At 34.1% G+C, this 15,271-nt stretch overlaps 1 protein-coding gene across 2 annotated transcripts in view; it reads left to right on the forward strand.

Moving 5' to 3' along the window:
• Positions 1–15,271, forward strand: part of PIK3CB (phosphatidylinositol-4,5-bisphosphate 3-kinase catalytic subunit beta) — an 86,073-nt gene that overhangs the window by 40,112 nt on the left and 30,690 nt on the right. For both annotated transcript variants that reach the window (XM_044669983.1, XM_044669985.1), the window contains 2 exons: positions 7,318–7,506; positions 12,752–12,873. In XM_044669983.1, coding sequence (XP_044525918.1) covers positions 7,318–7,506; positions 12,752–12,873 — 311 coding nt within the window. The remainder of the gene's footprint in view (positions 1–7,317; positions 7,507–12,751; positions 12,874–15,271) is intronic.

Below are 15,271 nucleotides of genomic sequence, written 5' to 3' on the forward strand. Positions count from 1 at the left end.
TAATGATGACATGTTTCCTGCAACATTCTTCTGCTGCCAATGGAAAGGTTTGGACCTCTTCATTCACTGTCAATTTTTTTTTAAACCCTTGTACTTTGGTGTATTGTCTCATAGGTGGAAGGTTGGTAAGGGTGGGCAATGGGGGTCAAGTGACTTGCCCAGGGTCACACAGCTGGGAAGTGGCTGAGGCCGGGTTTGAACCTAGGACCTCCCGCCTCTAGGCCTGACTCTCAATCCACTGAGCTACTCAGCTGCCCCCGATTCATATGTTTTTTTAGAGTTTCTGAAACTTTCCTATTCATCATTTCTTATGGTTCATTAGTCTTCCATTACAAATTTATATACTAAAACTTGTTCATCCCTGATTGATAGACATTCCCTCAGTTTTCAGTTCTTTGTCACTACACAGAGAGCTGTTAAAAATGTTTTTGTGCAAGTAGGCCCTTTTCCTCTATCTTTGATCTCTTTGTGATATAGACTTAGTCAGTGGTATTGCTGGGTCAAAGGATATGTATAGTTTTATGGCCCTTTGGGTGTGGTTCCAGATTGTTCTCCAGAATCTGCTCACAATTCTACAAATAATGTATCGGTATCTCAGTTTTCCCATATCCCTTCCAACATTGATCATTTTCCTCTTTTTGGTCACATTAGCCAATCTGATAGATATGAATTGCTTTTTCTGAGTTATTTTAATATGCATTTCTCTAATCAGTAGTGATTTGGAGCATTTCCTCATGACTGTAGATTTCTTCATATGAAAACTGTCTATTTTATCTGTTGACTATCAATTGTGGAATGCTCTATATTTTTATAATTTGACTCAGCTTTCTGTATATTTAAGAAATAAGACCTTTGTCAGGGATACTTAGTATAAATTTTTTTTTTAATTTGTCATTTCCCTTTTATTCTTGGTTGCATTGGTTTTGATGTGCCAAACTTTTAAAATTTGATGTAATTAGAATTATCAATTTCATTTTTTGTTATGTTATATATATCTTGTTTGGTTATAAGTTCTTCCCTTATCCATAGTTTTGAGTAGTAAACTTTTCTGTGTTCCCTTAATTTGCTTTTTGTATCAGCCTTTATTTTAGATTGAGTATCGATTTTTACTTTCTCTTGGTATTTGATATGTTTGTTTAGGCCTGATTTCCGCCATATTATTTTCCACTTTTCCCAATAGTTTTGTCAAATAGTTCTTTCCCCAAAAGTTTGGATCATTAAACACTAAGTTGCTGTGGACATTAACTAATGTGTGTTGATATCCTAACTAATTCCATTGATCCACTACTCTATTTCTTAGCCAGTCCCAAATTGATTTGTTGAGTAATTACCACATTACTGTTTAGTACCAGTTATAAAGAAATGAGGCAATCTAGGCAGGTCTCTGGCAATTTGGGTAGTGAGGAGGGATAAAAGAGATAAGGTGATTTGGAGGATGAATGAGAGACATAGCTGAGTGTATGGAAGGGATGAATGGTATATAGGAAAGTAGGGGAATGACAGGGAGTATTCAGGAGGGCAGCTTAAACAGGCTTATTCACTGAGGCTAGAGACATTGGATACTGGGGAGGTAGGCTGAACCCTTCAGGCAGGGAAGGTAGTACCTCTAAGGTACAAGAAGAATTTGGGCCAGTGAGAAATGTTTATATCAAGGCTGGGGGTTTCTCTTGTTAATTTCTAAAGTTCTTTGAGGGAGGAGACAAAAGGACTCCTCCCTGCCAGTGAAACTGATGGCTGCCAAGATGGATGCCTGTGGTTCCCTCAAGAAATAAAAGAAATAGGGGCAGCTGGGTAGCTCAGTGGAGTGAGAGTCAGGCCTAGAGACAGGAGATCCTAGGTTCAAACCCGGCCTCAGCCACTTCCCAGCTGTGTGACCCTGGGCAAGTCACTTGACCCCCATTGCTCACCCTTACCACTCTTCCACCTATGAGACAATACACCGAAATACAAGGGTTTAAAAAAATATATATAAAAAAAAGAAATAAAAGAAATAATTCCTTCCCTCTTCAGACCTTGCCTTAATTTTCGATACAATGATTCACCAGAGGCTTTGAGTAGGTAACAAAGGGGATTTATTAATGTCAGGTTAATCAGAGGGAAAGCAGTTTAGGTTTTCTAACTGCTGCTAGGGAGAAGGCTGGTGTTGGGGGATGGGTCGCAGGAGAGGATTAGACTGAGAGAGTCCAGCTCTCCCAGTCAGGGAGGTTTGACTGCCTTTGAAGTAAAGTATTTATCAAATCACTAAATTAGGGGTAACTTATTTTAGGATGTCCTACTTGCCTACAGAAACTAAACCCACAATGTCTAATCACCAAGCCCACCCTTCCTTCCCAGGGCCCAAAGGGAAATTCAGGGGAAATAGCAGGGATGTAATGGAGAGATCAGGGAGAGGTCCGGAGAACTCAGGTCCAAATTTCCCCAAGACAAAATAAGCACAGGCCCAAGCAGAAGCCAAAAGGCCAAAGCCAAGCTGAAAAGCTGAAGCCAACAGGCTAAGCCAAAGCCCAAAAGGCAAAAGCCCCCAGGCAAAGCGAAAGCCAGAAGGCAAAAGCCCATTCAGTTGGAACTTCACTATTTATATCCTCAGGCTGGAACTGTCTTTCTGAAGATTCTAAAACCTCTAACTGCCTGGCTGTGGCAGTTTGAAATTGCAGAAGCAAAAGGCTTCTGATAGCAATCTTGCATTGCATACCTGGTTTTCCTACTTCCTTCTGAGTTGTTTTAATTTGCATTCTTCTAATCAGTAGTGATTTAGAGCTTTTATTTCTTAGTTTTGAGTATTTAGCTTTGATTTCTTTTTCTGAAAACTGCTTGTTCAGGCTTTTTGTCAATTGCAGAATGGAACTTATTTCTATAAATTTGGCTTAGGTTCCCTATGTATTGGAGAAATAAAGCATTTATCAGAGAAATGTTCTATAAAAATTTTTTCTCCATTTCCTGCTTTCCTTCTCATTTTAACTGCATTAGTTTTATTTGTGCAAATCCTTTTTAGTTTGATGAAATTAAATTTGTCCATTTTAGAATCTGTGATCCTCTTTATCTCTAGTTTGGTCACAAACTCTTTCTTTAACTCTCTGACAGGTAAATTTTTCTATACTGTCCTAATTTGTTTGTGCAAAATCTTTTTAATTTGATGTAATCAAAATTATTCATTTTATATCTTATAAGGTTCTCTTTGTCTTTTTTGGTCATAAATTTTTCCTTTATCCATAGGTCTGACAGGTAAAGTATTCCATATTCCCCGAATTTCTTTTTGACATCTCTTACTATGTCTAAATCATGTATCCATTTTGACCTTATCTTGATATACATTGTTAGGTGTTGGTCTATGCCTAGTTTTTGCCAGCTACTTTCCAGTTTTCTCAACAATTTTGTCAAATAGTGAATGCGTTTGCATCTAATTCTAATTGTGCATCTAATTGTACATATTGTGCATCTAATCTTTTCCGGTAATCCGCCACCCTGTGTCTTAGCAGTACCATATGTTTTCTAGAGTACCACTTGTAATATACTTTGAATTCAGATACTGTTTCCTTCACATTTTTTTTTCCCATTGGTTTCCTTGATGGTCTTGACCTTTTCTTCTTTCAGATGAATTTTGTTTTATTTTTAGTAGTATAAAATAATTCTTTGGTGATCTGATTGGTATGGCACTAGATAAATAAATTTAGCTAGTATTGTCATTTTTATTATATTGGCTCAGCCTGTCCATGAGCAATTAATATTTCTCTTAATTGTTTAGATCTCTGTTTATGTGAAAAGTGTTTTATAATTGTGGTCATACAGACCTTGGCTTTGTCTTGCCAGGTAGGCTCCCAAGTATTTTATCATGTCTGCACTCATTTTAAATGGATTTTTCTTTGCAGATTTTTCTAAAATCATTCAGCTTGTCATCTCTTATGGCACAATAGTATATTCCATTACAATTACATACCAAAGCTTGTTCAACCATTCCCAAGTGATGGACAACCCCTTAATTTCCAATTCTTTGTTATCTAGGGTACAAACTTAAGGAATTTTACCTCAAGAAATTCGACACACTGAATATGTAAATAAGCTATAAGAAATAAAATTAATATAGTGATAAAATTAAAAATATCATGGTTTCAAAGGGTTTATTGAAAGCCATTTAGAAAAATGAAGCCATGTGCCTGTTGAGTTAGTTTAAAATACATGGGCCCTGTTACCTCTTCGTCCCATCCTGGCTCTGCTCCAAATCACCAAAAAAAGAGGAAGTACCAATGCTGTCCTCAGTCTTTATACTCCTGGTTACACAATTACTCTTCCTGCCCACCTGATTTTGCAAGAGGAATCATGGGAAATGTAGTTTGAAAGAGATCTAAATGTCCACAAGAAGTTTAGATGAGGGACCTCAAAATTAGTTCAAGGACCCACAAATTCCCAATATCACAAAGCCCACAAACAACCTAGTAATAGTGAATTATCATGCAAAGTTAAAATATTTGGTTCCTTCTTGTTGTTCAGTAATTTCAGTTGTATCCAATTCTTTGTGACCTCATTTGAAGTTTTCTCAGCAAAGATATTGGAGTGGTTTGCTATTTTATCTCCAACTCATTTGATAGATGAAGAAATTGATAAACAGGTTTAAGTGACTTACCCAGTGCCATACAACTAAGAAGTGTCTGTGGCCAGATTTGTACTCAGGAAGATGAGTCTTCCGTACTCCAAGTCCAGCATTCTTATCCTCTGTGGCACCTAGCTGCCCCAGTTTGGTTCCTATCTTTGTTTTTATAATCTGTGACTTTAGCCTGAAGGAGGATGACAATTTTCAAACTACCTTCAACTTTTGAAAGCACTGATGGTAGACTAGCTATTGTTATCTTATTTTCTTGCCCAACTTTGGCATACTTCCTTGGGTAGTTCTTTTGTCACTTCTTTTCACTTTTTTCCTGTAATGTATTTGATGTCTATCTATCTTTTGGAAGCTTTCAGTTAACTCAAATCTCAGAATAATGTTATAAGTAATAATATACTAATGAAATCTTTATTCTACAGTAAAGGTGGAGATTAGTTCCAAGATAACACAGTTATTCAATGGTTGATTCCATTTAGGAATTTCACTACCTAGAACTTGCTACTTTGAGTTTTTAATGACCTATATATAAGAACCATAACCAACACATACAAAGAACATAAATTTGTCATATTTCAGTAGTTTTCCCATTCTCCTTATAAATTTTTTCAACAGTAAAATGAAAATATCAATAATGCATCTTGTTGCTGAATAGGAGAGGATAGGTGTAATGTCATGTAAATGTTAAAATTAATGGTTTGGCTAAATATATGAAAATTATAAATCTTTTATTTATAAAAGAGGTAGAAAAAGTAAAAGTACAAAAAGGTAAAAAAGACATTAGCCTATCTAATTAAATATTGTTCCAGTGCTTGGCTCAGCCAGGACTTGTTAACCTTCGATCAGCATTAAACTGTCTTCAGAAGACAGGAAGGGAAACCAGCTATCCACTCAACCAAGACAATGACTGGAGCCGAAGGTGACTCCTGAGGCCTACTTTCTTCTTTGAGTCAACCTTCTTCTTGAAGTGGAGTGACTGACTCTCTTCTTGGAGTTCACTCTCTACTAGCCTCCTTCACCAGATTCTTTCACCAGCCTACTACCTCAGGGATTTTCATGGTTTTTATGGTGGTTTCCTGTCCTTGCCCCTTTTCATTGGGGCCAATCACAGTTTCCAAATTGTCTGAGTTGTCACCTTTGGAACCACACCTTTCTGAGCCTGTGAACTCTTAAATTTCTGGCTTGTTCTCACCTAGCATCAAGTAAGGTGTGAACTCACTAAGTGGTTTGTGACCTCCTCAACTCTTAAATTTCTGGCTTGTTCTCACCTAGCATCAACAGAGAACCAAGAAATCCCTTTTATAGTCACTAAACACTTTTCCCCCCTAAACACATTTTTGATGTATACAGAAGCTATACCATCCCAGAAGAGTTTACATCTAAGCTTTTTTTGTACATTGCAGGTTCTACCCAATCATTAACTCTTTTGATTTAATTCTAGTCCCACTGCAGACAACCTGCCACAAAATAAATAAATAAATAATGGGAGCAGGCTAATGTAAATAGGATGAATATATAGAATAAAGTTTTAAATTTTATTTACAAGGTAAATCTTGTTATACTAATATAAATAAACCAAATGCCAATGCCCTTTAAATGTAGATGCCATTATAAATGTTAATATGAAAATGGTAAAAATCATATTAAAAATAGTATTTATATAGTCTTTGAAGGATTACAAAGTCCTTTACAAATATTATCTAATTTTTAGCTCAACAACAATAACCCTTTTGGGTAGACACTATTATGTTCATTTTACAAATGAGGAAACTAAGGTAGAGAGAAATTAAGAGCCTTGCTCAGGGTCACACTGCTAGTAATTATCTTGAGGCAAAGTTTGAACTCAGGTACAGCACTCTTATCTGCTGTGCCATCTAGCATCCTTCTCTTGGAGTATATACTCTCATCTGATATAATTTTAAAGAAAATTAAAAAGGTTTTGGCTAGAACAGGATCTTCCAGAAATATACAGACATGGTGAAAGCAAACTTTGTTGATTAAACTGAACTGCATAGAGCCTGGCTCACAAAACAAATGTATAATTATTGCCAAATGATGCTATTATATTTTGAATTCCAAGCATTTGGAGGATTTGTGTCTTGAAATGTAAAGAAGCAAACTAAGAGGCCTCCTTCTATTTAGATTTGCCTCTTCCCTCCAAACTTTAGTAAAACCAAGGAAACCTTTGGGGTTTTTTGGCCTTTTTGCTAGGGAAAATGATCCATGAATTCAAAGAAGACATGGCTATACTTAGAAAATGTTTTTGAGGAAAACAGCAATATTGCCATCTAGTGCTTTTGTATGGAGATTAATGTTTTATTTTTCAAACATAAAGCTTACTTTATTTAAAGGCTAAACTTCTTTTACCCATGGCATATTGATTTGATCTTTCAAACAAAAACCAAGGTACCTATTCCAATTAAAAATAATTTAGTAAGTGTATTTGTTTATTTTTATGGAAATAATTTAAAAATGCTCTTAATTCTTAGTTTGGATTCAGTGAAGTTCAGTCCTGTTGTATTTCTTGACTTCTCATAGGCCCATAGAATTTAGAAGTGGAAACAGACCTAACAGATGATTTAAGCCAATCCCCTCATTTTACAAATAAGAAAACCAAGATCCACAGAACTTGTGACTTGCCCAGTGTCACCCAGGCAGAAAATAAAGTTTGTCAGGAATCTTAACTGTTGTTGAATTCAATCTCATAAATTTTACTTTATTAGAGTCGAGGTGGAAAAAAATTTCATGTTGTGCTCAAAGAAATTATGGAGCGAGATCCCTTATCTCAATTGTGTGAAAATGAAATGGATCTTATTTGGACTTTGCGACAAGACTGTAGAGAAAACTTTCCACAGTCTTTGCCAAAATTGCTGCTGTCTGTCAAATGGAATAAACTTGAAGATGTTGCTCAGGTAAGCCAAACCAAATCACTTTTGTCAATAACTTAATAATACATATCTTATATGATTTTTTAAAATGTTAGATTAACCTTTAGTAGGAGTTTATTCATTCCTTCTTTTTGTATCTCATAGTCTAATTTAGTGTTTTACATGCTTGTTAATTGATTAGAAAGAACAATAAAATAGAAGGAATTCCAGTAAGCAGAATAATAATAGGGTTTCCAGCTTTGCCTTATCAGTTTTTCTCAGTTTTCCAGAAGAAGGAGATATCATTAGTTATATGCTTTATCTATAATGATGAGTTCTTTTAAAATTATTTGCTGCTAAAAACTTTGATGTATGGGAAAGTAACATGTTATAAAGAAAAGGCAAAAATACTAATGGGAATTTGAACAAAAAATATTTGCTGCTTGCAGTACCACTAATTATAGCAGCCTATATTTTTACCCCAGCAACTCGGTTATATTTCATGTTTTCCTCTATATTTTTCATTCCTTTGTTTATGCTTTATTGTTTCTTGATTTCTTATAAAATCATTAGTTTCTAGATGACCAATTTTGATTTTTAAGATCTGATTTTCCTCTGTCAATTTTGGTTCTCCTTTTTCATTTGGCCCATTTCTTCTTGCATTACTTTCCTTTCTCCTTGTATCACTTTCATTTCTCTTTCCCTCTTTTCCTCTGCTTCTCTTAATTGGTTTTTGGAGTCCTTTTTGAGTTCTTCCAGAATCTGTGTCCAATCCATATTTTTCTTTGATCCAAATGGACTTTGGGTGTGTTTCCTTTGCTTTCACTGTCCCCTTCTTTGTCTATACCTTGCTTTTTGTCCCCATAAAAATTCCTTAGAGTTAGGTGCTTTTTTTGTTTGCTCATTTTTCCTATCTAATTATTGGTAGGGTTGGGGGGTGGCGGGGGAACATGATGTGATGATCTGAGGTCTAAGAGCTCTGAGAGCCCACTTCCCCTGGTGATTCCATTGACCTTTGTGATACTGATAGCCTAAAGACTTGCCTCAGGCTTAAGTGTAAGCTTTTGATCTCACTCAGATCTTGAGCAAGTCTGGGACTGATCAAAATTCTAGCTTCAGGCTTAGTCTCAAGTTTTTGGTCTCTTTGTGTACTTGATCCAATCAGATACACCCTTGATTGTCCTCCACCCTGAGATTTAGGCAAAAAAATCAGTACTTAGTACTATCACCATCTACCCCAAAGTGTTAATTAAATCCTTGTCCCAAACCCAGACTAGAAGTCCCTGGGCTTGGATCCAGATTTCTTCACTGGTTTGAAATTTCAAGGGGTATGAGTTGGCTTTTACCTTTTATTTGCTCAGGCAGGGTCTCAGGATCTGGATGTTGGCTCGGCTCTGCCATAGGTTCCCAAACCTTGGACAGTAGATGTGGGGTGGGTGGCTCCCTCTTCCCTTGTTCTTCCCTCCTTGTTACATCTTCTTGCTGGGTCTGCTCTCTTCTCACCTCAGTGCCTCAGATGTATGTTGCCTACCTTTGGGGTTTTTCTTTCTTTTGAAAGTTATTTCACTCTGTCTTTTTGTTGGTTCTTTCACTCCTGCATTTGTTCTGTGGTGATATTTTAATCTTGGTTAGAGAGGATTCTCATGGTGGCACAGAACTGCTGAGGATTACTTCGCCATCTTGGCTCCACCCCCAGAAGTCCTCCATAGTGATTATTCTATGTTTCACAAATATTTTTATTTTAATTTTTATAAGCCATATCGATTGATTAAAGTTAATTCCAGGGTGCAGCTAGGTGACTCAGTGGATTGAGATCCAAGCCTAGAGGTAGGAGGTCTTGGGTTCAAATTTGACCTCAGACACTTCCTAGCTATGTGATCTTGGGCAAGTCACTTAATCCCCATTGCTTAAGCCTTACCACTCTTCTGCATTGGAACCAATACACAATATTGATTCTTAAGGCGGAAGGTAAGGGTTTAAAAAATTTTTTTTAAAGCACATTGAATGTAGTTGGCACTTCTGCTCCCATCAGCCCTCGAGTTTTTATCTTAGGTAGATTTAAAAATCTAACCAATTAACCAAGAAAGACTATCTATCTATCTATCTATCAATATGTGTGTGTGTGTGTGTGTGTGTGTATATATATATCTCCTTTTCCTATTTTTCTGCATTGGAAAAAAATGATTCAACTTAGCAACTTAAGTGCTTTACCAACTTCATACCTATTATATTAAATCTATTTGATCTTTCTATCTTCCTAATTATAGTCCAACTGCATGTTTTTGAAATTTCTATTTATATAACAAATTCCATTATTTGTCATATAATTTATTACATAAACACATAAGCGTTTTAGTCCATTTAGTAGTTTTGAAATCTATTGGAACATTTTTTATTTTGCTTATGCCTTGATTACTGCAGCAGTTGGCTAGTGGGTCTGCTTGCCTTGTCAAATCTCTCATCTATAATCCATTCTCCATTCAGCCTCTGAAGTGATTTTCCTAAATTTCAGGTTCTGTCACTTTCCCAACTCAGTAAACTCCATTGATTTCCTGTTGCCTTCAGAAGCAAATAGAGAATTCTATTTGGCATTCTATGTCCTTTGTTTTACCTATCCTCCTTTCCAGTCTTCTTACACCTTACTCCTCAAAACTTACTCTTTGTGGCTGTTCCATGAACAAAACACTCCCAACTTTCTCCGTTCTGCGAATTTTCTCTGGCCCTCTCACATGCCTAGAATGCTTTCCCTTCTCTGCTCTGCCTACTGACTTCTTAGTTAAAATCCTGCCATCTACAGGAAGCCTTCCCTTAATTCTCCTAATTCCAGTTCTTTCTCTCCTTTAATTATTTCTTTTATCCTTTATATTGTTTGCTTTGTATATGTGTGTTTGCATGTTGTCTTCCCCATTAGAGTATAAGCTTTTTAAAGGTAGAGACTGTCTTCAGCCCCTTTTTATGTGTCCATCACTTAGCCCAATTCTTGCACAAAGTAAGTACTTAATATTTATTCTTTGATAAATTAATTCTTTGATTTGTACTCATAGTATAATTAAAAAAATTAAACAAATGCTGAATTGGAATTTATTCATTTAAAACAATTTTTATAGTTGAAATTTATTAAAAGAATAGGTTCAAAACCACAAGAGTACAGACAAGTTTACAGTTTTGTCTACCATACTGGAAAGATTACATTTTTATTTTATTTTCCTTTCACCTAAGTTGGGCGATCGTATGCACAATTTTACACTGGAACATTTGTATGATTCTCATTATTACTGAGTGGTCTATATTTGCATCAGAGAAGTTGCTTTGTGTTATTACACACTTAATCTTTATACCTCTTCAAATCATAAATATTTTTCAGATTGGATCTTGTTTTGTTCTTTCTCCTGTTGCATACATACATGTGATTAAAACTTAGCTATGTCTCCAATATAATATCAATTCTTCAAGCTTCCTCATTATTCTCCTTGAATCATATACTTTTAGATCTGGAGGAAAATTTAGACTATCTATACCAGTTCCCTCATTTCATTTTCTGTAAGAAATAAAACAGGGTACACGGAAACACTAGTGAAAGAATCTGTTTTGTTTAAGTAATATTGAGATGGGGCTTTTGATGTTTATATATATTTAGTGGTAGAAGAAATGAGATCTCAGACATTCTCTAGTTCCCTGTAGTTTTGCAAATAATTCCTTTTAATTTTTAACTGTTTTATAAATTTAATATGTGAATTTATTATTTAGATTTTATGGAATTTTAAAAAATATGTATAAATTATATACCATTACAAATATCTTCATTTTTAGTAGAAAACAATCAAGAGCCTAAGAAGAGGAATAGTATTATGTATATCTACACCAAAAATCATACTGTATTATATTATAATCAGAATATATATCTGTTTAGAGTCTGGTATAAAAATATAATCATAGTAAAAGAAAAGGATTTCAGTATTGCATGAATTTTGTCCATTGTGGAGATTTTTATGTCAAAGACTATTTGCAAAGGTATTCAATTCATATGCTCTTAAAAAAAAGAGAAAGAAATGTAATGGTGAAACAGATGCTTATTTATGCTATGTTAATTTTAAATAAAATTTTGTCTTTATGTCACCTAAATTTATTCCATTATCCTCCCCATAGCTTTCCCTCTGAAACGTATCATGGAACAAATGATATTTTTTAAAGGGGGCAGGGGGTAGAGAAAGGGAAGAATAGGGAAAAAAATTTGCAAAGCCTATATACATATATATAAAACTGATAATAAATATTTATTTATATATTACCTAAAGACTTAAAACTTATGCAGAAGTAGTTGGAGGTGTCTTCTCATATCTCTTCTGTTGGTCCAACCTTGTTTTTTGTAATTCTGCATTTATTTTCAATTTTTTTGTTCTTTCCATTTAATTTGTTATAGTCATTGTGTATACTTTTTTCTTGGCTCTGCTTTACTTTTTATCAGTTTATTTCAGTTTTTCCATGTTTATCTGTGTTTATCATGTTTATCATTTCTTATGGCACAATAATATTTCATTATATTCAGGTACTTCAAATATTTTAGCCATTTCCCATGCTATGGATATCTACTTTGTTTCTGTTTTTATGCTACCAGAAAAGTGCTGCCATAACCATTTTGATGCATGTGGGAGTTTTGTTATTATCAGGAGATATATATATACACACACATATATTATAGCAGTGGAATCTGTGAGGAAAAAGTATGAAAATTTTAGTCTCCATTTCCATAATTCCAAATTTGTTTCCAAAATGATTGTATTGATTCAAAGGTCTATCAGCATTGTACTAATGTTCCTGTCTTCCCCAAATTAACTGTTCCCAGTAGTTCTCATCTTTGTCGATTTGCTGTATATGAGGGGAAACTTTGATTTGCATTTCTCTTTTTAGTCATGATTTGGTGCTTTCTCTGATATGGTTGTTGATAGTTGGCAAGCCTTCTTTTGAGAACTGTCCAGATCCTTTGACACTAATTTATTGAAAGAATTATTTTTGGTTTCTCCATTTCCCTCTTCCTCTCTCCTTCCCTAATCACTTTCTCTTCCCATTCACATTGTTCCTTTCCCCTCTCCTTTTTTCCTCTTCTTCCTCTCTCTCTCTCTTTTTTTTTTTTTTTTTTTTTTTTTTTTTTACTTATTAGCTAAAGGTTTTGTTAGTCTTTGTCAAGGGTCAACTTTTAGCTTTGTTTATCATGTCTAATCTTTTGGCTAATAAATGCCCATTGATTAAAAATATATACATACACCTTAATAATTCTTGATTTTTTTAACAGCTACAGGCTCTTCTTCAAATATGGCCTAAACTGCCTCCTAGAGAAGCATTGGAATTATTAGACTTTAATTATCCAGACCAGTATGTAAGAGAGTATGCTGTGGGCTGCTTGAAACAAATGAGGTACTTTCCTATCATCTTTTTCTGTTGTGATTGGTAAAAAAAAAAAAGCACATTTATGTTTTTATGTTACTTACTTTTGTGAGAAAAGAATCAGTTGAATAGGCATAAATATAACAAGGCAATGCTATTTCATTTTCAGAACTCTTATTTAGTATAATCATGAGCGCTCTTTGCTTACTTAATTACCCTACTTCAGCCACTCAGGTACTATGCATATGTTAGCTTTCTCACAAATATGAGAAAGGTAAAAGAAGCTGGTTGGACAAAAAAAGAGTAAGTGCTTACATATCTACTGTATGTATCTCTGGTCTCTGTAGATATCATAAATGTCTCCTGATGGACCACTTCCATAACTAAATTGGATTTTCTAAATTTCATTAAATATTTTGCTTGTAATTTTCTATCAGCATAAATATGGAAATGAGTATTATATACAAGATAATAAAATTGGGGATTGGTTCAATTCATTCAATAAACATTTATAGGAAACTTAGCTTGAGATTTCACTTTTTTTCCTCACTCTTCAGTTAATAGATTTGGCCTAGTAATATATTTGACTTTTACCACTTGCCACATTATTAGACTCTTCCTATCTTTGTCATCTTTTATTTTTGTGTGCTAAACATTAAATTTAGGCCATTTTAAACATTTATGTTAAATATTCACTAAATATTCTAAAATGTATATCATAGTTTTTCAGTTTATGTCACTGATGATGACTCAATCCACTTGGAATGCTTTTTTATTTTAAATTTTGCCAGAAAAAGACAAGTTATCAAAATTCTCTAGAACAAATATAATGCTGTCATCAAATGTATTAGCCAGGTTTTTTTTTTTAATATACAAAGTGAGCTGGTAAAGTATAAGCAAGAATTTTAAGAAAAGGGATACAGAACAACACCTGAAATTAAATTTTTTTGAAGGAATGAATTTCTATTTTATTTACATTTAGTAACTCAAACTATACTAAGTAGTAGTTCAGAGTTATATGTCTTTAAGGAATTTGCTTTAATGATTTATAATAAGCAAACTTATGTATTATTATTTAGATTTATTGAAGAATAGATTTATAATTAAATTCTTAATCATGTTTTAAAATATTAGTTCTCTTGTATTTTAAACTTTACCTTGAAGTCATACTTATACTGTTAAAATTTGCTCTAATTAAATCTAAATAAATTCACCAAATAAATATGAACTCAATTTTGTCCCATCATATCTCATATTGCAAGGTAGGTGAGTCCAAATCAATAGGCTTTTACTTTATCATTTAAGTGTTGAAATTATGCAGCTCAATACTCAATTTTGAATTATTTTTTAACTACTCTTAATGAGAACGATAATATCTTTGGGTTTAATTATCAAATTCATCTAGAAGACTCCAAAATTTATATATAGCTAATCTTAATAACTCCTGATTTCCTGAGAAACAAACACAGATCACCAATTTCCTATTGAAGAATTTGTCCTCTAGGAAATTCAAATCCAAACTGTCCAAGAAAGAATTCATTTGCTTTCTCCCAAAACCCATCCCTTTTCTGAATTACCGTCTAGTAATCAGATTTGAAACTTCAACTTCAACTCCTCACTTTTACTTACCTCACATATCCATTCCTTTTTTTCTACATACAAATGACAGATCTTATCACTTCTGTTTCTGTATCATCTTTTATGTATCTGTCCTTTTTTCTCTCTGCTTATACAACTGTTACTGTTGTTGAGTCCCACTTCATCTCCCTCCTTGAGTTTCAGTAGCCTGGCCTCTTAATTGATCTCAAATTTCCACATTCTTTCCATCTTCTCTTGACACAGCTTCCAAAGTAGATTTCTATAAAGTCCAGTTCTGATCCTTTCATTCCCTACTCAGTAATTCTACTTTTTTTTTTTTAAACTGTTTTTTTTAAACTCTTGAAGCATGTATAAAGTTTGTCATTGTTGGTTTTAGTTTAAAGTTCATTTATATCTAAAGCTTTTAACAACCTGTCCACAGTCTACTTTTCAAGGCCTGTTGCATATTAATCCCTATTGTAAACTACATTTCAACCAAATTGGACTTCTTCTTATTCAACAGCAAAGTATCTTGTTCTAGGCAGTATACAAGCAAAAAAGAAAGACAAAAATAAACTAATTCCCTACCTTCCAACAAATTATTTTTTTCTGGTGGGGGATAGTCTATGCAGTCAGTTACATAATTTGTATATGTATTATGACATGTAGCTAATGTGTAAGTATTTTTTGGAAGGAGATAATACTAAGGAGTTGGGAGTGAGAGGATGGAGCAGTCCTTTTAATGGAATTTGCTAGCTGTGAATCTTGAGGGAATTTAGTACATTTGTTGGATAGTCTTGCCAAGGCAAGGAAATAAGAGATGGTGCGTTGATTTCAGGAGCAGTAAGAG

This window comes from Gracilinanus agilis, chromosome 3 (assembly GCF_016433145.1).
Source record: "Gracilinanus agilis isolate LMUSP501 chromosome 3, AgileGrace, whole genome shotgun sequence".
Taxonomy (NCBI): Eukaryota; Metazoa; Chordata; class Mammalia; order Didelphimorphia; family Didelphidae; genus Gracilinanus; species Gracilinanus agilis.